Here is a 24,498-nt window from a genome sequence, read left to right on the forward strand (position 1 = left end):
CTTCACGCCCCATCCCCTCTCTTGTCCCTCTTAAAACATGCCTTCCTTAAACAATTTACACAAAAGTAGATACACATAATAAATTAAAGCTTGAGAAAACTGTCCATCCTCACTGATAATCAAAGGCAAATTAAGGCAAATTGTACCATGTTATGCCTACTTAATAACAAAAATTACAAATGAGAATATCCAATGTTGGTGAGATTGTGACAAAATTGGTCTGATCTCAGAGTACTAGTGGCATCATAAATTTGTATGATCCCTTACAAAGGTAAAGATAACACCACATAGCAAGGATTAAGAAGGTATTCCTATCTTTTGGCCTAGTAATCTCCCTCCCTGGAAATTCCAAAGGAAATAATTTAACAAAAATGACAAAAAGTACCAAGTATACATACATTTACCTATAGTTGGCAAATACTGAGACAACAAGAGAAGTATTATAGTTAATTGTGATGTGACTGTAGTCATTAAAATGAAAATATAAAAACTGCTTATGAACATGAAGAAGTATTTAAGATACAATTGTAAGTGAAGGGAACCATATGATACAACTAGGTAAAATATGTAAGTATGTGGATAAGGACTGGTGATAAGTGACAATTTGTGGTGGTAAATTATAGGTGACCTATATTTCAAATGTTCTTTAATGTTTTTATATCATTTTTAAAATACAACAATAAAAAGAAAGAAAAATAACCAGCTGGTAGAATTCTCTCAAAATTATGCTTCTCCTAAGGTAGGATGGGTAGTTTTCCTTGCTAAGATGTTGATGGGTGTTAATAAATTAATGTGTAACACATTGACATGCAGAGAGGCCGTAGCAGATTCTGGTTAAAAGTCTCAATAACTGAATCAAGCCAACAGTCACTGAATTGGATCCCTGCTTCTGCCACTTACTTGCTGTATGGCCCTGGGCAAGCTATTTCACATATCTAAACCTTTCTGGATTTATAAAATGGGAGTGATGACGGAACCAATATCCTAGAATCACTGTGAGTAGTCAACAAGATAATGCACATAGCGTAGTGCTTTCATTCAGTAAAAGGTTGGTGTGTGTGCTGTTAATAACAACAAGGATGTGGTTGTAGTGATAAACTGAGGTCTTCTGGAGAAAATGCCTTAACTTAAATGGCGCTGTTCAAATGATATTAGCCCTATATGCCTATCTGTGAAGCCAACCACAAACCAAATAGACCTTACTTTTTTAGAGCAGGTTTAGGTTCAAAGCAAAACTGAGTGGAAGATACAGAGATTTCCCATATACCTTTGCCTCCACATATGGACAGACTCCCCCATTATCAAAATCATCCATCAGAGTGGTACATTTATTACAATCGATGACTCTACATCGACACATCATTATTCGAGGTCCATACTTTATATTGGTGTTCACTCTTGGTTTTGTATATTATATGGGTTTGGACAAATGTATAATGACAGGTATCTATTATAATATCATCATACAGAGTAGTTTCACTGCCTTAAAAATTCTCTGCACACCACCTACTCATCTCTCTCACCTCTCGGATCCCTGGAAACCACTGATCCTTTTACTATCTCCATAGCTTTACCTTTCTCAGAACGTCACACAGTTAGAATCATACAATATGTAGCCTTTTCAGATTTGCTTCTTTCTTGAGAGGTATTTTTTTTATAACCACTCTAGAGGACCAAGTGAGTATATTGAAATTCCACTAGATGATACAAAGATAATTACTATCAGTGATTGGGTTAGATTATTTATATATGTTATCTCCATAAGATAAATAGTATTATCCTTGTTCTAGCAACAAGAAAGTGCCCAAAGTTATAAAACCAGTAAGTGCCAGAGCTGGTATTTGAATTCAGTTTGTCTGTCTCCAACCTTCATATCTTTCCATTATGCCACAGTATTGACCCTAATACCAAATATGGGTCCTGAAACATCTGAATCCATAGGAACTGACAGGGAAAACACACTGATAAAGGTGGATTTCCAAACACATGTCATTGAAGCTCTTGGAAGACAGCATCCTAATAGAACAACACAATAGCCACCCTGAAATAGACCTGCCTAGCTGTAGAATGGGTTGCCCCATGAAATAGTGAAATCCCCATGGATATTTCCCAGGATGGGGCTAGTTGGCCACCTGACAGAGCACCACAGGAGGAATCATAGAGAAGGGATTTCTGTGTCCTTGAACTGGACAACCTCTAAATCTGGCTGCTCAGGGACTCTGCACTTATTGGACTGAGTTTATGACTCAGACTTTGGCAAGTCACAGACCATTTAGCATTCACCAGTGCATTAAAATGCCCCTAAATATTCTCAGTGGGCTTCCAGAAACCCAACTTCAACCCCCTTCAGTTCCATACACAGGAGTCAGAAATGGTTCACTATGACTCTGGGGAGCTAGGAACCTCCCAATCTTGCTCCAGAGGCTAATCTGGAAATAGAGACATTTATATAGAAAGGCTCTCCCTGCGGGTTTCAGCTGCTATCATGGGATCTGAAAAAGGAGAGGACACTCCTTCCTAACAGATGGTTAAGACAAAAAATCAATATGTCAACAAATGAATTTCTGATGGTCACTTGCTGAAAGGAATCAAATGGCCCCCACAGAACGTACACTCGGTCGACTGTTGTTTCCCGCACACACTGTCTCCTTTCACTCTGTGCTGATGACCCATGGTAAACACTCAGAACTGCCCCTTCTATTCCCACAGAGTAAGTCCCAACAGAGTGCAACCAGAGAAAGTGCTTTCTGCTCAGTTTTCCTACAGGGCTCACATAAATGCAGTTGGCTCTAAGATGATGACATTTTCCATCTACACTTATGTTTTCAGACACTTTCAAAAGATTCATGCATCCTAAAAAGAACAGAGCTTTCTGTGGAGTATAAGGTCATGTAATAATGGAGGCACCTTAGTTGTAGGGTCCAAACTTCAGTTTAATTAACACACACGTACACACACAACTCCATGAAACTAGCTAAAATTCACTTGTGCAAGTTTTTGAAGAAGCCATTGGCTATGTACAAAGCATCCTATCTATAGGCCTTATACCATCTATTTGGTGCACCTTTGTTATTATCTATAATTATTTGACTCTATCCTTTCATGGCTCAGTGTTTTATCCTTTCACTGGGTTCTTTCAACTTAGATACCAAACCTTCCCAGTTTGGGAAGTTCCCAGAACTTCAGATAAGCTTGCTTCAATGTCTGTGGCATGGTGATCTCTCACATGGGAGAATCTTAGCTGTATTGACCACCATAGCACTGGCATCTTTAACCCCTTTATCAGGAATCTGAGCTCTAAGGCCTGCTGAACCTTTTTCCTTCTGCCTCTAAAGAAACGGGGATCAGACATAGCATAATAACCATGTAAAACCCACCAAACTATTTTTGTTCCAAATAGAAAGGAACCATTTTCCACATTTTACAGAAGGGTAAAAACTTCCACTTTCCAAAAGAACATGGTGGCGGCTGAATTGGTGCCAGGAACTTGAATTTAAAAACTGTATTCCCCTCATAATGCTTGACAAAACAACTTTAATAATAGCTTTCTAACAATCTGCCTTCTTCTCCTGAACTCAGTGACAAAAATTTCTTTTAAATTTTATTGTTATTTATTTTGAGAGTGAGAGGAGCATGAGCAAGAGAGGGACATACACACACAGAGGGAGAGAGAGAGAGAGAGAGAGAGAGAGAGGAAGAAAGAATCCCAAGCAGGCTCTGCACTGTCAGGGCAGAGCTTGTGAACCAGGAGATCATGACCTGAGCCAGAGTCAGACACTTAAATGACTGAGCCTCCCAGATGCCCTGACAAATTCTTTTTAATAAAAATATCTTTAACTGAAAAGGTATCAATCCCAGGACACGACCTGCTCACACACAGATGCCATCTCCATGGGTGTTGCTGCGGAAGTGTGTACACAGATGTTGTATGCATAGATGCTTCTCACAGAGACACAGAGACAAATGTTACTCACAGAGACAGATGTCCACCAGGAACACGATGTATACTAAAAGCTCCCGCAGGGTGGTCTTGACATACAGCTCCCGGTTTTCAGCTGTGTTCTCAGTCAGGGTTGTTCCCCAAAGTCCTAAGGGACATAGGAGAGACATCTAGGATCCCTAAGAGCAGGGTTCCTCCCAGTTGCCCGGCCCATCAGTCCCTGGACTTTACTCCTATTTCTACTCTGGCTCTCTCCTCACACATCACCGTATTATTATCTTCCTGAATCTGGCTACTCTAATCACACTCAAGCCTGCCCTCCTTCATCAAACACCCTGAGGTAGATAGTGGAAAAGACACTGGGTATTAGAGAATGAAGACCTGGAAAGGAGGTCCTTGTTTCAGGTGGGGCCATCTAGGGTATCATCACAAATATGCCCTCCCTCCAGCTAACTCCCACATACCTTTCTGGGTCCCCAGAGATGGAGATGACTGCACCAGGCTCTCTCTCTGAGAGACCATGAGACTGGCCTCTGTGTTCTGGGGACATCGGCTCTAAGGGACAATTCATAAAGCCCAAAGAGATACTGACATCCCACCTCTTCTTTAGATCACATCTCCCCCCAAAGCTTTTGGGACCCCTCTTCTAACTCCAGTATCCTGAAAGAACCCTCCTCCCACCAGGTACCTCTGATGCCACGGCAGATCTGGAAGCAGCAGTTGGACACCAGGGTCCTGTATGCCTTCTTTTGGGGTCCATCTTCAGGCTTTTTGGGCTGGGATTCAGGGGGTGTCACACTGGAGATGGTGCAGATCCTCAGTGTCCCATGTGGGGACCGGGGACCACTGTAGGCAGGGTTGTCCCAGGCTCCTCTCCCCATAGTTTGGAGCTCTTGCCCCTTGGGACTTCCCATAGCATTCGCGGGGAATGAGGTAGGGGACCTGGCACGTCAGATACCCGCTGTCACCTGAAGAAAGAGGGAGCAAAACACAGTCCAGTCTAGTTAGCAGAAGGCAAAGGAAAGAGAGGGAGAGAACAGCTGGTCTCAGAAAGCCTCTGCTTCCTGCCTTTTGTAGGGAGAATCTATACTAGCTGTGGGGAGGGAGCAGACAGAAGGGGGTGGAGAATGGCCATCAGTCCTGTCTGGGGCTCTTTCTTCCTCTACCTTGGAGAAAGGGGGGTGGGAGGGAGCTAGAAGGCAGGGGTTTGGCAGGAGAAAGAGAAGACTGGGAGGGAGGTGTGGAGATGGGGTGGAAGGAAGGAGGAGCGAGAGAGGTGTCCTGGGAGGAGAGGAGGGCTGTTTATAGATGGGCCTGGTGGCTGATGGGGGCGGGGGGAGGGTCCCAGTCGGAAAGAAGAGGGGATGAAAGAGCAGTGGGAGGAGCTGGCAAAAGAGGATGCCTGGCAGACTCCGTTGTGGGTCTGGGCTAATTTCCACTAAAAGCTCCTGAAAGGGCCGACATGGATTGGGCTAGGGACCAAGGCCAGGGACAGGAGACTGGAAAGTGCTGCCCCCCTTCCAGGTTCATTCAATGGTGTCTGAGGCCCCTTTAATGTCTCACCTTGGGCCGTCCCCTGTGGTGGCCCTACAGCTGGGGAAAGGAAAGAGGCAGGAGGAGCCCCTGTTTTAGACACTTAAGGGGCAGGGTCCTGACTGCTGATGAGGTCGCGATGGTGGGGGGCACTATGGAGGTCCAGACTGTCTATATCCTTTCTCTGAGGTCTGCCCTCCTATGGCTTATGAGAGAGCTACACTGGCAGAAAAGTGTTCCTCAAAGGTATGAAGCTCAGCCTAGGGAAGAGGCTAAGCCCTGATTGGGAGAATGTATCAGAGAGCAAAGGGCAAGGACAGTGTGATTTGGAACTCCTTAAGAAGAGTAGATATCTGGACTCAGCTCAGCTGACAACTTTATCTTATGACTCTGCTAGGTACTGGACCGAGGGCTGTAAACATGAGCACATAATGGAACTATGAGAATTATCAGCACTGGTCTGCTTTTTAAAATTTTTTTTCATGTTTATTTTTGAGAGAGAGAGACAGAGCACCAATGGGGAAGGGTCAGAGAGAGAGAGGGAGACAGAGAATCCAAAGCAGGCTCCAGGCTCTGAGCTGTCAGCACAGAGCCCGATCTGGGGCTTGAACTCACAAGACATGAGATGGTGACCCGAATCAACGTCAGATGCTTAACCATCAAAGTCTGAGCTACCCAGGCACCCCAGTATTGGTCTGCTTTCTTCCATCTCAGATGTCTGAATTAAAACCCTGGCATGTGCCCCCAGGTACATCTCTGCCTCTGCTCTGCTCCAACCTCTGATCACTTGCCTGGGGCTCCCTTACAAGCATGTGTCCAGAATGGCACTGGCCCCACAGGTGCAGGGGTTATATCCTCCTTGATGGCTGGGGTGGGGGCTGCTCTCTCTCCAACTGCTGGCTCCCCATCTGGGCCACTCTATTGCTCACTCGACTGAAGTCCACCTCACCGCTCAGGAAAACACCAATCTGGTGGAAGTCACCAGTCTTAAGTGTCCCCATAAAGAGATCCTGATTCCAGACAACCCAAGGCTGGCCTCAGGTCCTTGATAAATAAGTGTACTCCAACACCTGAGAAAGGGTTGAAAAAACAGCAGCTATCTTACCCCTGGGTCTGCAGCATGGATCTCCTGTCCCAGGCCCAGATACTTTTAGGGAATTAACTCTGCATGGCTTCTCTGTGAGCTTCCCTAGAAGGAAGAGTTTCATCTCTACATGTTATTGGTTAATGAGACATAATCTAAAGTGCTTGTTTTCTTTGGGAAGACAAAAGACAAGGAAGTGTGCCAGTTTTGACCAATTTGTGCAAAATCTGCTGATAGTGAAGGAACAGGAACTGATGCCTCTCACCCACAAGCTCTTCAAACAATTGCAAAAGGACCCCTGGCTTGCAAAACTGAACATTAGCACAGAGGTGATAAATAGGAAGCTAGCAGTGTAGTTCAAAGAAATGATGAGAGGAAGAGGAGATGGTTTCTGACTCCTTGGGGGTAATTTTGTATTCTGAGAGAGGTATTCAACAAGGGTTCGGATGGACTCAAGGAGGTTCGTTATGTGACGGGTCCCACACCCTTGTGACCAGAGCTGGACTGCTTTATTCACAGTCACCCAACCTAGGTAACACTGCTTTTCCCTGCTCAGTCTCCTCTCCCCATGTGTGTGGATCAACCCATAATACCCCTCAGGAGTACAGGTTATGCAACACAGCTTGAGAAATTTTCTCTAAAGGTGCTGTGCATTCCTAGGGTGTTTAGTCTTGCTCAAGAAGGTCATAAACATATTAATCAAGTGGGATCTCCTGATACTTTTGTGTCCAGCCGTTCTTAATGTCTTCAAGCTTCTAAGGCACTTGGCTTTTCCTGAGTGGCCAGATCCAGTTAATAAGGGCAACCAATATCAGAGTCCTGTGACTCAGGCTGCTTCTTAGCAGTTTAGCAAAACCCAACAGGCTTGACCTTGAAACTCAAGCTGCCAGGTTGAGCTCTTGGCTCAGCAGCTCACTAAGTGTATGGTTCTGGGAAAGTCCCTTTTGAGACTTAGTTTATGTATCTGCAGAGTGTTCATACTAAACCCTGCTCTGCTGAACTTAAGGACTGTTTTAAGATTAAAACAGTAGATACAGAAACCTTTATGAACTGTGTGCTATAAAGCACAAAACAAATTTGGTTATCTTGCCATGGCATCCATCCTTGTGCCCAGCACAAGAAATTCATGTTTAAGGAAGATACCTTCAGTCAGGACTCTGTTGTCATTATCTCTGAGAGACAAGGGTCTCAGAACTCTCCATATCAACACCCATTCCATTCCAACTGACACCAACAGAGAGGAATGACGGCCTTTCACTTGGAGAGTGTTACAACAGTAGTCAGGAACGAGAGCAGCGCTTAGCAATTTTTGAACACATGGCAAGCCTGGTTGTCCATCAGAACCCAAAATACCTCTTCAGCATGATGCCTCTTAGCCCACTTGGTGAATCGATCCCATTGCTTCACTGGGATACACTTTGTGGTTGCACACTATCCTATTGCACACACCAGCAAAAGGATTGCACCATTTCTGCCATGAGTACACTCCTTTTTCATGCCATGCCCATCCTAGCCAGGCTCTTCAGTGCCACTCAGATCCACTGGGTCCTGACAAAAAGCCCAGAGACAGCAAAGGCCATAGGAAGGAAACCTGTGACCCATCTTCTTATAAGTTCTCCATGTAAATTCCCCCGGGATAAGTCACCTTTCATATTTTAAAGAAGGAGCCCTGGCATGACTCACAGTCCAGATTCTACAGGGAGAAGCAAGCTTCAAACCACCTTCTGTGTTTTACATAGTGACCCTTGACTCTTCCCACCTCAATGAACATAAATAATAGAGTTCCATAAGTAACAGTGGCTCACCGTGGCAATGATTCTCAATGGAGGACACGGAAGATCACTTTCTTATAAGAGAACCCTGCATTTAAGAGCTTACCCTTCACCAATATGCCACTAGTCATCTGCATGGCACAAATATTGAAATTTGAGGAGCTGAAGTTTTCAGCAATAAACACAGTGGACCAAGCAAACAGACAGGAGTAGGCTAATCCCAAGGGAGTCCTCCCCTCCCTGTTTTTGTGCAATAAACACCACAGCACTGCAACACAAGCCACAGCTTTTCAATACCTTAGAACAGACAAGCCAGATCCATTGGAAGGTTCCGGTGTATGAAGTCCTGTTGCAGCTGTTCCAGCCCAGAAAGCCAAGAAACTAGCATTCTGTTGTATTTCATCAGGGACCTCACAGGGGAAGGCTGGAGGAGACCCGCCTCCCCTCATCACAATGACCCATTTCAGTCTCTTCCTTCCTTCCCATTACCTCCTGGATTTAACATGTCCTGCTGGAATACATTTTGCATCTTCCATCCCTCCAAAGAGAACCTTTTTGAAATGAGCCCTTCAACTTTCCTCCCATATCTAGAGAGCCCTCCTGGATATCTATCCCCATTTGTCTATGCCTTCTGTAGAAGATTGGACAGGTAGATGGAACCAACCAAACCCAGGTGGTGGGAGATGATGCCATCAACAAAAATAAGGAAGTCAGTCTTCAGTTGTCTGGAAACTTGGGTCTGAGGCCGTGATCTTACCCCTTGGCATGAGTGTAGTCCAGACGCAGATGTTCACATGGTCCTGAAGTGATCCATCAGCATTATCCCTTCTAGGAAGAGCTCCAGCTGTGGCAGGCAGGGTTCTGTGTGGGATGGTAAGCATTAGCCAGGCCTCCTGCTAGAGAGGGTGGAGTCGGGAGGAAAGAGCTCCATGTGAGCCGGAGACACTAGGCTAGAAAGAAAGGTAGGAGGTGGAGGGGAAAGAAAGGCATGAGAGAGGAAGTGGATTATGGGGAAGAGGACCTGAGAGGGCACAGTTCTCTCCTTCAGAGCTACTCACTAAATTTCACAGGAGGCTTGGTTGACAAGGTCCTGAGGTTGTGAAAATGGAAGACTGGGAACGAGGGCAGATCTCCCAGATGCTCACTCTGCCAGCATCATTTCAGGGTCTCAGGGCAATCACCCTACATACCTCCTTGTCCCTGCCTCTGAGGGCCCCATCACAGGAGACACACATCTGTCCATCCTGAGTCCTCATTCCCGTCATAACTCATTCCACAGGTATTTATTGAGTGCCGACTCTATAGTAGGGACTCTGGGGTAGGCAGCAAATAAGATCATCAGGGCCCGTGCCTCACAGAACTTACATTCTGGAAGAGAAGATAGGCATCAAGCAAATAGACAGATAATTTATGATTTGTAATCATAAAAAGTGCTGCAAAGGAGAAGTACAGGGTGCTAGGAGGAAATATGGCAGGACACCCAAATTTCTAAGGCAAATGAGGAACAGAATCAGGATTTCTACCTCTCTTTCCCCTTCTTGGCCTGGCAGCAAATAGGGTTTTCTGAGATTCAGAAATGTTTTACTGCTAATATACACAAGGAAACAGACTTAGTTAAATTAGAGAGAGAGTTAAAGGAGTTAAGCAAGGAAAAAGTTATAACTGTAAGAAAGGGTACGACATACAGTAATCTTTAATCCTTGTGGTCACCAGTACGAGAGTTGAGCTAAGCTTGAAGGCTTGCATTGGATTCCTTCTGAACACATGGAATCCAACCACTCTTTCATTCCTGAAATTGATGATCACCTCGACACCTGGAAAGGAGCAGAAATTAATAAGAGAGGTAGAGTAGCTGGCAAAACTACAAACTGATTAAAAATTTCCTCAGGTGATGGTTTTACAGGTGTTTACTTATCTCCAAGCTCATCAGGTTGTATACTTTAAGGATGTACAACTTCTTGCATGCCAATCATACCTCAGTAACAGTCAATACTTCAAAAAAATTTGTTTTAATTTCTCAAACAGGAATTTGGAACCAAGAGCTTAATGTTTCTTTTATTCTGTTCACCCTGTAACCCTAAATCTAGAAAGCTATCCTGATGTTTCTATCAACATAATTGATAACAATCTTTTAAAAGCTGACAAAGAGGAAGCTCAAATATCCAACACTAGAAAAAAATATTAAATAAGGATACAAGGTTGAAAACTACCTGTGTGTTAAGGATGTAGTTCCTTTTAAAAGGAAGGCAGGCCTCAAAAGGACAGAGTAAATGTGTTGTTTATTAGTCCTTCTTTCTTTGGGGGCTAGAACTTGATCCTCCTGCCCTGCCCTATCTCCTGGCAAAGAGGGAAGATATAGATTTGGATTCCCCCTAAGAGAAACTTAGGATCCATCCAGCTTTCTCTTCCCTCAACTTGAGGTGAATGTTGGATGACACAAAAAGAAACAGTTTTAGTATTAGAAAAGGTTCATTAGAAAATTCTCACCCTGAACCCACCCAGAACTGCATGTGATATGCTACTGCCATTCATTAAAACTGACAGGAAATTAAAAAAAAAAAGCAGACATACACATGATGTGTTGTGCAGAAATCAACATTTTGAATAGTATTTAATATCATGAGAAAATGCTCATCACAAGTTATGTGAAAAATTCTGGCACATGTGTCTACAGCATCCGAATTTTATGTGTAAATTAAGTTATGGTTAATCAGATGCATAGAAACTAGCTCTACACATCAGCCAGAAGTCATGAAAGTTCCATGCAGTAGATTTGCTTATCAATCAATCGCTTGCTCCCAGACTGTGTATTAATTACTACTTCCTTGGAGATTACAGTTGAGGAAGAATATGGGTGGAATGTGTGACAAAGATGAGAATAGCCACAATGAGAAGTAATGTAATGAGAAGTACAGCATCTAACAGCAGTTCTGAGGAAGGAAAGTGGGTCCGGAAGTGGAAGGGTCAAGAAATGAATTTTGAAACAAATGGCACTGAGATGGACTTTGAAGGAAGAAAAATATTTTAAGGAACAAAAATAAAGCATAGCTGCCATTATTAACCATACACATGGCACACACCTCACAGTGCATCATGTCAGTTAATTCTCACACAATCCAATGGAGTAGGTTTTTATTATCTCCATTTTATGGGGGAAGAAATTGAGGATCTGAGAGACAACTGATGGTGGAACCTGTCTTCTGAGTTAGATCTGTCTGACTACAGCGAGAATACTTCCTGTGTGTCATCCACACAGGGACAGCGGTGTATGCAAAGGCAGGTAGGTGGGCAGTCCCACCACTCTCACTGGGGAATAAGCCTGGAAATAAGCCTGGAAAGAGGGTTGGGAGTGAATATGGAAGGTCTCAAATGCCCAACATTTAACTCATTCTGGCAATAAAAATTTAATTCTATTCAGGCAACAGAAAGACAAAGAAAGCTTCCAAACAGTAATGAAATCAAAGGTATATTTTATGAAAAATAATCAGATAAGAAGATGGGCCGATTTGGGGGGGAGATTGGAAGCAAGGAAATCAGTTGGAAGGTTGCTGGACTAGTTTAGGGACAGGGCATGAAAGCCTGAATGATGGTTGTAAAATAAGAATAGAAAGGAATGGAAAGATATGTGTGGCATCTCATAGGCAGAACCTGCAGGGATTGGCCCCTGACTGGATGTACGGTACAAGGGAGAGCAAAATCAAAGGTGGCTCCAAGGTCTTAAGTCCCTACAACTGGAAGGATAATGATGCTATAATGGAGTGGGGGTGGGGGTGGGGTGGGGAGAAGGATCAAAAGGAGCAGGTTACAACAGGAAATTCAGCTTTAGGTATGTTTGAGTCTAAAGTGTTAATGGGACACTCAGATGATGAAATCTGAGAGGTCACCAGAAAATTTGGGTTAGAGTTTGAGACAGTAATAAACCCTGGTGGGAGTGATGTGGGGATCATGTAGCTAGACATGTTTATTGGAGCCACAGGAATAGCTGAAATTGCCAAAGGATTGCATGAAGGGAGAAAGGAGTTGAGGGGAAAGGAGAGGAGCCAGAAAGGGAGAGAAAGAGTCATAAGAGAGACAGGAAGGCAACCAAGAGTTTTCAAGACACAAAAGTCAGAGGAGGAGTATTTTAAGAAGGGAGTGATTATTGACCGTATCAGTGCTAAAAGGTCAAGGATTCTGATAAATTAAAAGCCTTCAGATGTTTAGACTAGAATCTCTCAGGTGACCTTGGAAAGTGAGAAGGCTACGGAGGCCTGATTTGGAGAAGTGGGGAGGCAGAGGTTAAAGAGTGGGTGGTGAGGCAATAAATGAAGAGGCTCCATTTAACTACACAAGAAATTTATCAAGTGTTTATTGAATATTACTGGGTGAACTTCTTGCGTATCTGGGGATATCCGAAGAAACTGAAACCAATATCCTCATCGTCATGTTCGAAAAGTCTCACTTTATTCCAACTCCTCTTATGATGCTGATTTTTAAAAACAGCTTTATTGAGGTATCATTCACATACCATACTATTCACCCGTTTAAAGTGTGTAATTCCATAGTTTTCCGTAAATTCACCGATGTATGCAATTATGGTACTAATTTTCAAGGTAGAACATTTGGGAATATGGTTTGGAAGTCAATAGTTACAATTAATGCTGTAAGGGAGGGAGAAAATGGACCCCAAACACCACCACAACAAATTCTCCACTGACGCCTCTTGGGCAGAGTCACAGAACGGAGGGAAGACGCAAAGGTGCTTTGCCTATAATGGCCACCAGATGACAGCAGAACCCTTGCCCTGTCTCAGGCCGCAAAAGACAAACCAGTTGGGAGCGTCCAGAGACCTTTTCTCTCCCCAGTTCCTTCCTGTTAATTACTCTTTTCTTCTAGGTAACTCTAAAAGCTCACGACAGGCGCTGCTAACAGGTCCTACCTAATCCATAGGCATTTATCATTCTGGAGACTTAGTACACCTCGGTGTTGATCTGGGTCCTCTGAGCAGACACCAAGATTAGATGAGGGTCCTGAGGTGTTTAGTAGGGGAGCCCAGGAAGGCTAGGAGAGCTGTCAGACCATGAGGTAAGTCTGCCTCTGAGTCAAGGAGAGAGGGTAGGAAGATTGGGTGCACTTCTGCCGCATAGTTAGCAGTTAGCATAAGAAAGGTTTGTTGAGGTCTTCAAGGAGAGGGAATTCTGTGTCTCCCAGGAAGGGGCCTCCCTTAGTATCTTGGCTAAGCTCAATTATTGGCTGGGCAGCTCCTAGCTACCCCCCACCAGAGAATAAGCTCCTCCCATCCCCTGCATCTGACTCTGTTCCTTCTCTCCTGCATGAATCCAGATACAAACATCCTCCCAAGCAAGCCCTACCTTTTCCACGCCTCTGTCTTTGGCTCCTTCTTGCTTGTAAACAGGGAAACTTGAAGGTAGTGATGGGATTAGGTGTGTGTTGACTTTAACCCTGATCCACAGGCCCAGGTGCCAGTCTGTCCTGGCAGGAAGCTGGTGGGCCAGCACCAGGCCCCATTCCTTTTCCTGGGGTCCCCACTGTCTCAGGTGATCCTCCCCAGGCATCTAAGTGGTTGGCAGCGTGGTTCTGGTCTCAGCCAAGGCCTAGTACATGGTAGGGCAACTGTAGCTTTGCAGGTGGTCCAGAGGGCCAGGTAGCTCTTAGGGTTTCAGGATGAAGAAGCTGGCATTTGTCTAAGGAAAGCTGAGATTTGTTAAGGAGGGTGATAGGGGAGAAGAGTAATGGGCACCCAGCATGATAGCCACTGACTGTGTCAGTGGCCCCCGTGGGCCTGCCTGAGTGCTCTTGGGGCTGAGGGACACACTGTATATGGGGTTCTGGGTTTGGCTCCTCTCTCGCCTGGCTGGGTCTCAGTTGCCACACAGGCTTGGGAGGGATGGGATGAATACAGTTGGCTTTCTGGGCTGCTGCTTGACAGGAGGGCCTGGGGAAACCAACAATTCTGCAAGAATGTCGTCTGGGCCAGATGACATTGCAAATCCAGAATTCTCAAGGCAAATATAAGGCAATAACTCCAGGCTTTAATAGGGAATCCAGCCAAATCCTGATGTGGGAACAGCAGAGAAATAGCCTGGAAATCCACCATGATTACGTTATTTTATACCTTCTGTGTCAAAGGCAAAGCTGAAGGCAAGCACGAGATTTTCCCTTTTCCATCCTCTACAGGGAGCATTGGAGAAGAAAGGTGGAAGCCAGGTGCCTCTGGGTGACCATGGGGCCTTCCAGACTGTAATTTGCCTAGGGCCAGGGCCCCAGGTTCCAGGGTTTATGGAGCCTGGATGGGACCATGGGTGCAGTGGTAGGTGGTGGGAGGGCAGAAGAGGGATGGGACACATCAAATCTCCTGTCCACTCTCTGCTTAGCATGTTTGTTCTGTGGTTGGAAAGACTGCTTACTAGATGATCTGTGAAGTACCTACCACCCACCCAGCAGGTGTATTATTCCTAGCACATCACCCCCTACCTCAAAACCCCGAGCTGGCACAACTTTTCTGAGCCTTACAAAATAAGGTTAAATATAGGGGTAAAAAAATTTTTTTAATGTTTATTTATTTATTTTGAGAGAGAGCCAGAGAGCATGAGTGGGGAGAAGGGCAGAGAGAGAGGGAGAGAGAATCCTGCGCTGTAAGCTCGGAGCCTGGTGTGGGACTCAGGCCTATGAACCATGAGATCATGACCCTAGCCAAAATCAAGAGTAAGATGCTTGACCTACTGAGCCACCCAGGCACTCCAAAAATAAGCGTAAATATTAATAGATTAATAGATTGTCACACACACAAAATTAATGAGTCTGTTTCAAGCCTACCCTGTTCCCCTAACCAGTTCTAGGGTATCTATATTAGCAAGGGTCCTTCTCCATTTCCTGAACCTGTACCCCACTTAATACGTTTACACTCTGCCATTATCAGATACTATCTTGCCTAATTGGCTATTGTGCTTTCTCCTGTTTCTCTTAGAAATCTGTGGGTTCCCCAGGGGCAGGACCAGAATTCTGACTCCATTCTCCCCCATGCAGAGCACAGCTCTTTCTGCTGGACACATGGGTGGCTCGGTCAACACTAAATCCCCAGGTGGACACATTGGCTCAGAGAAACAGAATGGGAGAGCAGCAGACTCTTGGCTGGAAAAGGCTGGTAGAAGAGTCACAGAGGGAAGCTTGGCTCGGAACACAGCCAGCTGCCCTCTGGACCTTGCAGTCCTGCTGTGCCCAGCTCAGCTGCTGTGTCAGTGCAAAGCAGAGGTGAAATCAGCTGTGGAAGAGGTTACTATCAGACAAAGGGAAGGCCATGGGAGGGAAAACTATCTACGCTCCCTGGCATGGGGCTAGATCGAATGGGGAAAGGTTGTAGGACTAAGGAAGGTTGGGGGGCACTTCTTAGTTCTGGTAGAGGCCTGCAGGGGGCTACAGACAGGGAGTAAAAAGGGAGAAGAGAAAAAAGGGGGGTAGGGGAAGGGCTAGAAAGGCTTGGACCCTGACCTTTGACCCTGGAAGGGAGGCACTGGTTTGGAATCCTGGAACACTAGTTGTGATACCCTCAGGGCACTCTTAGCAACCTAGAGAAACAAATGGGGTTATACTTCTCTCTCTCAGACCACAGTAGAGGCAGTCCCACCCCCTCATCCCACTTTGGCTCCACAGAACCAGGGCAAGAAGGACTTTCCTTCATCTCTTTTGCTGTGGCAGGTGCTGTGCCTGTGTCTGCCTGTCCTCTGTGCGGTCTATCCTACATGGAATACTCAAATGTGGGATTGCCTTTCCAGAATGGAGGAAGATGCCCTGCAGGAGGTCAGGCCACCACAGAAATCTCTAGCCTGGCCCTGGCCCTGTGATCTCATCCCTGGGTCTTACATACCTGGGCAATCAGTCCCTAGGTCACATATTATGCCCCAAGACATTAACTGTTCCCAATCACACTATGTCATCTGGAGACATACCCCAAAGCCCTGGAGATAGATCGTATGTCCTGGTAGAGACCCTTCCCAGGTATGCACACCTGAACATGTAAGCACAAGTCCAAAAGACACACTGCAGGGACCTCGTCGGTGGGGTGTCAGATTAGAGTATCTGTGCTTTTCTGGGCACATAAACTCATCAACTGCTGACCTACACTTTCATCACTAATGGCCCCATTGGATTTAACACCACCATCTCCTTCAGGAAGTATTCCCAGATTCTCTCAAAAAGGTCTGGGGTGTGCCTCTTCTCACCCTATGTTAAGTTCGTCATAAGTTACTCATAAGGATCTCCCCCCACTATGGTGACTCCCCAAGGTCAGGAGCTCCTTATGACCTCAGCACTTGCCACTATGCCTGGGACCATGTGGTTGTTCCATAAACGTTCACTGAACGAGTGAACCAGTATAGTCATGGAGGTATGGGGGCCCCAGCCCTTATTTCTCTCAAGCACTTCTAGAACCCAGTGGTGCCAGGACAGGATCCAGAAGGGCAGACAAGCCTGGTCCCCTCTCCTCTGGGAAGGAAGAGGGGGGGTCCACTCACACTAGCTCTACCGGTTGTCTGCTGCCTGTGAGTCAGCTTGGGCCAAGGGCAGGGAGGATTCCAAAGCTCAAGGGGTCCTTCCTCTGTCTCTCAACACAGAGAGCTAGTTAGGGCACATGTGTGCTGGGCCAGATGCAGGAGCTGGCTTCCATCCATTCTCCACACTGAGCGTGTCCAATGGGAAAGCCTGAGGTCAGAGTTCTAAGGACACTGCGTACAGTGCTGGCCTCCCGCATTGCTGCATGATGCCATGAGCAGTGTGGATGGACAGATACGTGGGGCTGGTTGGATCACAACTTGTCTCAGTGTGCTTGTTTATTCGGGCAAGTTGACATATTAATCTCAAAACCTAGAGCTTCAGGAGCTGACCTGTGGCTTCAGCAGCTGGGACAAGCCTTGGGTCCAGTACCTGTCAGTCATGGGGGAACAGATGGGCCTAGTTTTTGTGACTCATGGGGTAGAGACTTAGGTAAGGCAATGGGTTGTCTTTACTTAATGTGCACCCAGAGTTGACTTAGATCTGTGTTTTAAAGTGTTAAAGGGTGAGGAAGGAGAAGGTAAGAAGGCCAGAGCCAGAGGGCAGCTAGGCCAGGAGACAGTCATGAGTTCCCCCAGTGCCCCTGTGGTGCCCAGCCAGTCCTTCTGTGGGTCTTGTATCTCCAGGCTCAGAGCCTTATGGATGTTGCTGGCCTCTTCTTGCAGGGTGTCCGGAAGGGCAAAAGGAAGGGAACGTCAAGCGCGCTGTCCAGGTTGCATGAAGATCTGCGAGCATACCTCCCCCCAACCCACCACCCCCATTTGACATCTGGCTGGGGACAGTCACAGGCCCACAGAGGAGGTGTTCCACAAAGACTGGACCCAATCACAAAGCTGCAACTCCATCTTTCTCTTTCTTTCTGCAGCCTAATGTGCCATAACTCTATGGATGTGTCTCCAAGCTCCCTCTCCCTGAACAGGTCAAGAAAAGACAAAAGGGAGGCCTAATCTGTTCCCAGTGCTGGGGCTTGTCCAGGTGATGAGTCAGCATTCAAGAGACTCACAAGCTCTCCTGGGATGAGGGTCACTCACATACAGAAAGCCTATCACAGGGGCTCTCACCCTTTCCCCAAACACCCGGGAGGCCAGAGCTGGATCTATTGACTTCCCACCTGAGAGGGAAGCACATGATGATCAAAGTCTGCTTGCCCCCACTTCACAGAAGAGAAACTGAGGGACAAAGCATTGAGAGAACCAATCAAAGATGAAGCTGGGAGTAGAGTGGGAAGAAAGAAACAGGCTCCGGAAACTTGTTAGTTTCCATCCTCCCAAGTGTCAGCTTGTGACTACTGTGTCACCCCCTTGCCTACTGTGGGCTAGGGAAAGAAACTGAAACCTACGAAGGGTGTGATTGGGATCAGCCACAATGCAATGCAGGGTCAGTATCACGATGGCCAGGACGTGGAGTCCTCAACACGAGTCCAGGAAGCAGAGACCAGCACACGGTGTGTGCCCATGTATTTCAGGCCTTGTCAGAGTCAACAGAGGGACTGTCTTGACAGATGTGGCAGCTGAACTTGCAGCCGAGAGTGACTCACAGCCACAGGAGGTGAGGCAGAGAAAAGCCATAAGGCTTCTTATTCCTGAAAGCCCAGGAAAGCTCTGGGAGAGGGCCACCCCCCTCTGACCCCAACCCCCCATGCCCGGAAGACCTCCCCTTCCAGGAACATCATGGCTTCCCACGGAAGTCTGCCCCACCGTCACTGGGTTCCTTACACTGGGAAACCCAAAGCCATGACTGGGGCCACGAGGTCATTAAAGAGAGGCTGACGCCACTCTGAGAAGTGCCTGCCCATCCCAGAGGCACAGAGATCTCTCTCATCTCCTTTGACAGTGACCTGCTTGGGGTCATGTCCTTTCTTTGTGGGGGAGAGGAATTGTACAGGCCAATCAACCTCTTTGCCCTCTGAGCAGTGGGAAGAGGCAGGAGAGTGCTCTGACTGCCCAGCCTTCTACCAGGCGTCCCTGTGAGACAGACATCAAACAAATGCAACAGGACAAGTGCTGGAGAGGGTTCAGCTGCCAGGCCCCTGATGGAAAGAAAATCAAATAAGAACGAGGGCACAGAATTCCTCAGAAAGATCCTTATCCTTGGCAGAGGTCAGGAAGTTTGAGAGGTCAGGTGGAGACACTCAGGTGCTCTGGTGAGGTCTGCCCTCAGGCTGTCCCCTTGCAACTATGTGCAATCTAGAAATCAACATCTCCTGATGGAGGTTCTGCCTACTCTGGGCCCAGCCCACCCATGAGGGTGAGACTTGATTACAATATTTGTGCCCCAGAGGGGAGCCAGGAAAGTCATAGGCTGGTGAGAACTCAGCTAGGAAATGTGTAAGGCCCAAACATGGAATCACCAGGCTTACAGGGCAAGGGACGGTAATTAGAAGGTAGAGAGGAAGGTAGAGAGGTAGGGACATAGGGTGTAAGGAGGTAGGAAGGAAAGAAGGAAGGAAGGAAGGAAGGAAGGAAGGAAGGAAGGAAGGAAACAAAGAAGGAAGGAAGGAAAGAAGGAAGGAAGGAAAGAAGGAAGAAAGGGCAGGGCAGAGGGAGAGAGAAAAGAGGGGCTTTGGGTGCCTGTTGAGCAAAGATGATGCCCATAATGTGCAAAATTTCTGCATTTAGTAGAACAATTTATTTTAAATCCCTTTATCCCTTCTTTCTCCATCTGACCTTTTATATCTGTTTATTTTGTTACTTGTCCCTCCCAGCAGAATGTAAGCTCCATAAGGGCAAGAACATGGACCTAATTCACCAGTGATACTAGCTTTCCATAACAGTGCCTGCTCTGTATAGCGGGGGCACACTAAATATGTAAGGTATTCTGAGTGTATGAATGAAGCAAGCAGATTTTAGGACTCCCTTTCCTGGGCTCATACTCGGGGGCCCAACCCTTCCTAGCTAAGCTGAGGGAAAATACCACACCCTGAAGTGTGCACCTCATCAGTGTTCAGTTTGATGATCTTGACAATTGTATGTACTCAGATAACAAGCACCCAAAACAAGACGTAGAACATTTCAGTGACCAAAATCTTCCCCTGGCCCATTTCCAGATCAAATCCTCCTATCCTGGGCAACCTCATTCTGCCTTTTTCACTGGAGACTAGTCTTTCCTGTTCCTGGATTTCCTATGAAGGGAATTGGCTGTCATGTCCTTTCAGTGGCCACCTTCTTTGTTGAGCATGTTTTTGACAATCATCCATGTTGCTGCATGTATCTGTGGTTCATTCTTTTCGATTCTGATCTGTCTACTGGATGAATGGCCCATAAGTTGTTTATCTGGTCTCCAACTGGCGAACTTTTTAGGTGTTTCCCATCTGAGGCAACAATGAATGAGGCCACAGTGGATTTTCTTGTGGACACGGGTTTTTGTTTCACTTGAGGACATTCCTAGGAGTGGAATTACTGGATCTTAGGATGGATGGACGTTCACCTTTATCAAAAACTGCCCAACCATTTTCTGAAGTAGTTGTACCATTTCATGTTTCCCCCAGCAATGCACGAGAGTTCTGGCTTCCTACGTGCTCGCCAAGACCTACTGTTCTCAGTCTTTTTACACGTAGTCACTCTAGTAAGGATGTAGTGTTATCTCACTGTAGCTTTTTGAAAAATCATTTTATTGAGATCTGATTTACAGCCCACACCATTTATCCATGTAAGTTGTACATCTGGCGCCTTTTACTATAATCACGATGTTGTACATCCATCAGCAAAATCAATTTTAGAACATTTTCATTACCCCACAAATGGGGGGGGTGCACTCCTTAGCCATCACCCCTTCTTCAGTCTCCCTCATACCCTCTCCAAGCCTTAGGCAACCATCAGTCTACCCCATTTTTATAGATTTCCCCATTCTGGACATTTCATTTATTTTGGATAGTAGGATGTGACCTTGAAAAAAATTTTTTTAATGTTCATTTTTGAGACACAGAGAGAGAAAGAGCACAGGCAGTGGACGAGCAGAGAGAGAGGGAGACACAGAATCTGGAGCAGGCTCCAGGCTTTAAGCTGTCAGCACAGAGCCAGATGTGGGGCTCGAACTCACAAACTGTGAGATCATGATCTGGAACGAAGTCGGACTCTCAACCAACTGTGCCACCCAGGTGTCCCTGATGTGGTCTCTGAGTTCTCTCACTTAGCATTATATATGTAATATATTATATAATATATGTGTATATATTTTTACAGTAATAGTAAGGGACTTTCTTTTTTTAATATTTATTTTTATTTATTTTGAGAGAGAGAGAGAGAGAGAGAGAGAGAGAGAGCGCTCAAGTGGGGGAGGGACAGAGAGAAAGAGATGGGGAGAGAGAATCCCAGGTCAGCTCACCACTGTCAGCACAGAGCCTGATGTGGGCCTTGAACCCACAAACTGTGATATTATGACCTGAACCGAAAGCAAGAGTCAGGTGCTCAACCAACTGAGCCACCCAGCAGCACCAGGTTTAACTTCTTGAGAAACTGCCAAAAAGTTTTCAAAAGTGGCTGCACCATTTTACATTGCCTCCAGTAGTGTGTGGGTATTCCAATATCTCCACATCCTCACCAACACCTGTTATCATCTGTCTTTTTAATTTTTTAATTGTTTTTTTTGAGAGAGAGAGATGAGTGGGGGAGGGGGAGAAGGAGAGGGAGAGAGAGAATTCTGAGCAGCCTCCATTCCCATCTCAGAGCCCGATGTGTGGGGCTTGATCTCATGATCTTCAGATCAAGATGGTGAGACCATGACCTGAGCCAAAATCAAGAGTCAGTCGCGTAACCAACTGAGCCACCCAGGCACCCTATCTTTTTAAAAAAACTATCCTAATGGGTATAAAGTATCTCAATGTGGTTTTGACTTGCATTTCCCTGATGGATAAGATAGTGATATTGAGCATCTTTTCTTGTGCTTATAGGCCATTTGTGAATCTTCATTGGAGAATATCTATTCAAATTTTAGTTGGGTCACTTGTCTTTTTATTATGGAGTTGTAAGAGGTCTTTGCGTGTTCCAGGTGTAAGTCCCTTATCAGATATATAATATGCAAACATTTTCTCCCATTCTGTGGGTTGTCTTTTCACTTCCTTGATAATATCCTCTGAAACACAAAAGTTTTTAATCTTGACAAAGTCCAAATTATTTATTTTTTCTTTTCTTTTTTTTAAGTTTATTTACTGAAAGTAAATATGAGTGCACATACACACAAGTGGGGGAAAGGTCAGAGAGAGAGAGGGAGAAAGAGAATCCCAAGCAGGCTCAGCACTGTCATTACAGAACCCAATGCCAGGCTCAAACTCACAAACCACGAGATCATGACCTGAGCCAAAATCAAGAGTCTGGCGGGCATGTAACCGACTGAGCAACCTGGCGCTCTTCTATTTTTTCTTTTGTTTGTTTATGCCTTAGGGGTGATATCTAATACTAGTGATGTTGAACAATTTTGATGGGTTTATTGGTCATTTTTATGTCTTCTTTTGTGAAATGTCTATTCAAATATTTTGCCGCTTTTTTTTATTGAGTTGTCTATCTTTTTAAGTGCTGTAATATATGTTCCCATTCTCTGGCTTGTCTATTTGTTTTATTTGTTTTCTTTCTTTCTTTTTTTTTTAATGTTTATTTTCAGAGAGACAGCGTGAGTGTGGGAGGCACACAGAGAGAGGGACAGAGGATCTGAAGGGGTCTCTGCACTAACAGCCCCAAGCCCAATGCAGGGCCGGACTCATGAACCATGAAATCATGACCTGAGTCAAAATTGGATGCTCAACCGACTGAGCTACCCAGGCTTAATATTTTTTTGATACCAGAGAATTTTAGCTTTCATGACATCTAATTTATCTATCTTTTCATATAATTATTGCTTTTTGTGTTCTGTCCAAAAAATCTTTTTCTACCACAGGTCACAAAGATATTCTTCTGTGGCTTTATACACAAGCTTTGTGGTTGTGGGTTTTGCATTTAATACTATGATCAAATTAATTAGGGGCATAGAGTGAGTTAGAGGTTGAGGTTCATTTATTCTGTATGGATATACAGTTGTTATAGCAATATTTGCTAAAGAGACTTTCCCCTCCATATTGTATTGACCTGGGAGCTTGGCAAAAAATCACTTAACCATATATGTGTTGGTGTATTTCTAAAATTTCTAGTTCATTTTATTGATCTATTTGTCTCTAATTTTGCTAATACGACAGTGTCTTGACTACTCGAGCTTTACAGTTACTCCTGAAATAAAATAGTTTTATTCCTCCAACTTTGTTCTTCTTTTTCAAGACTGTTTTTGCTATTCTAGGCAGTTTGCATTTCCATTTCCATTTAGAATCAGCTGATCTATATACTTTTTATTAAAAAAAAAAAACATGTTGGATTTTTATAGAGATTAACCTATAGAACATTTGAGTTTTTTCATCCAAGACACAATGTATACCTGTTTATTATATTCCCTCTGGTTCTTTAAAAACTTTTAATTTCTATCATAAAGGTTTTGTTGTTTTCAGTGCAGATATCCTGCAAATATTTTTTAAGATTTATTCCTTTCTTTATGATATTCATGATGTTATTTTTAAAAATATATTTAAAATATATTGCTTTCCAATTGCTCTTTTAGAGTACACAGCAGGGAATTATTTTTTATCTTGACTTTGTATCTTTGATCTTTCTGAATTCTCTCGCCAATTTTGGCTTTTGGGGAATAAATGTCATAGAGTTTTTCATATGTAAATTATGTCTCCTGCAAATAATAACAGTTTTTCTTTTCCTATGTTTAAGAATTTCATTTCTTTTTCTTGCTATACACCAGCTAGGATTTTTAATGCAGTGTTGCACGGAAGAGGTAAGAGCAGACATGCTTGCCTTTTCCCACATCTTAAGAAAAAAGGATCTAATACTTCATCATATTAGCTACAGGGTTTTTGCAGGTGTTCCTTATCAGGTTAATGAAGTTTCCTACTACTCCCAGCGCTCTAAGAGATTTCTACCTTGAATCCCACCCCTAGCTTTAACAACAGTACTGAGCCCTCTTACTATTTCCTTCACCACATCAGTACAACCGAAATGCACACTAATTTCCCTTTATTCAAACAACCAGCTCAGTGCCTGAGGTTTCCTATACATTTCCCTCCTACTAGAGCCAATGAAAGAGTCGAATGATGACATTAAGACTTTGTCTCAGGGAGCTTGGAGTTTGGTAAGAGAGGTGAGATTCTTGAAGGTAATTATTCTTAAGTCTGTGTAAGAAGGGCCATAGATTTTGCAGTACATTCTCTGGAGGCCCCATGGAGGAGGGAAAGCATATCCAGCAGTGGTGAAGTTCAGGGAAAGCTTTAAGAATGGGATGGAGTTGAATTTGCCTTGAATATTAACTACGATTTGGACAGGTCGAGTAGAGGGGAAGAAAAGTTGGGAAGATGGAACATGATGGCTCCATGTTAGAGAGCCATCCTTACGCACAACGAAGGGTACAGCCCTAAAGGAACTCTGGATCTTCTCCCTGGAAGAGTGACCCTGTGGTTGGTAGAGGAATTGAGTAGACGGTGCAGAGCAAGCCCGAGGAGCAGCATGTGCACAGACTTCCCTTCTACACGCCCAGCACTTCGCAGCCATGACAAGACCCGCTGCTCCTAAGGGAGGCAGCCAGTCAGTCTCATTCAAAAC

At 45.0% G+C, this 24,498-nt stretch overlaps 1 protein-coding gene across 1 annotated transcript in view; it reads right to left on the reverse strand.

The window, feature by feature from the left end:
* PKD2L1 (polycystin 2 like 1, transient receptor potential cation channel) overlaps positions 1-9,263 on the reverse strand; it is a 35,610-nt gene extending 26,347 nt beyond the window's left edge. Inside the window, exons 1-3 of the mRNA XM_015536647.2 lie at positions 9,087-9,263; positions 4,629-4,908; positions 3,975-4,088 (exon numbers count right to left, since the gene is read on the reverse strand). Of these exons, the coding sequence (XP_015392133.1) occupies positions 3,975-4,088; positions 4,629-4,854 (340 nt within the window). The 5' untranslated portion in view covers positions 4,855-4,908; positions 9,087-9,263. The remainder of the gene's footprint in view (positions 1-3,974; positions 4,089-4,628; positions 4,909-9,086) is intronic.
* Positions 9,264-24,498: the final 15,235 nt, after the last annotated feature.

This window comes from Panthera tigris, chromosome D2 (assembly GCF_018350195.1).
Source record: "Panthera tigris isolate Pti1 chromosome D2, P.tigris_Pti1_mat1.1, whole genome shotgun sequence".
In the NCBI taxonomy this organism is placed as follows: Eukaryota; Metazoa; Chordata; class Mammalia; order Carnivora; family Felidae; genus Panthera; species Panthera tigris.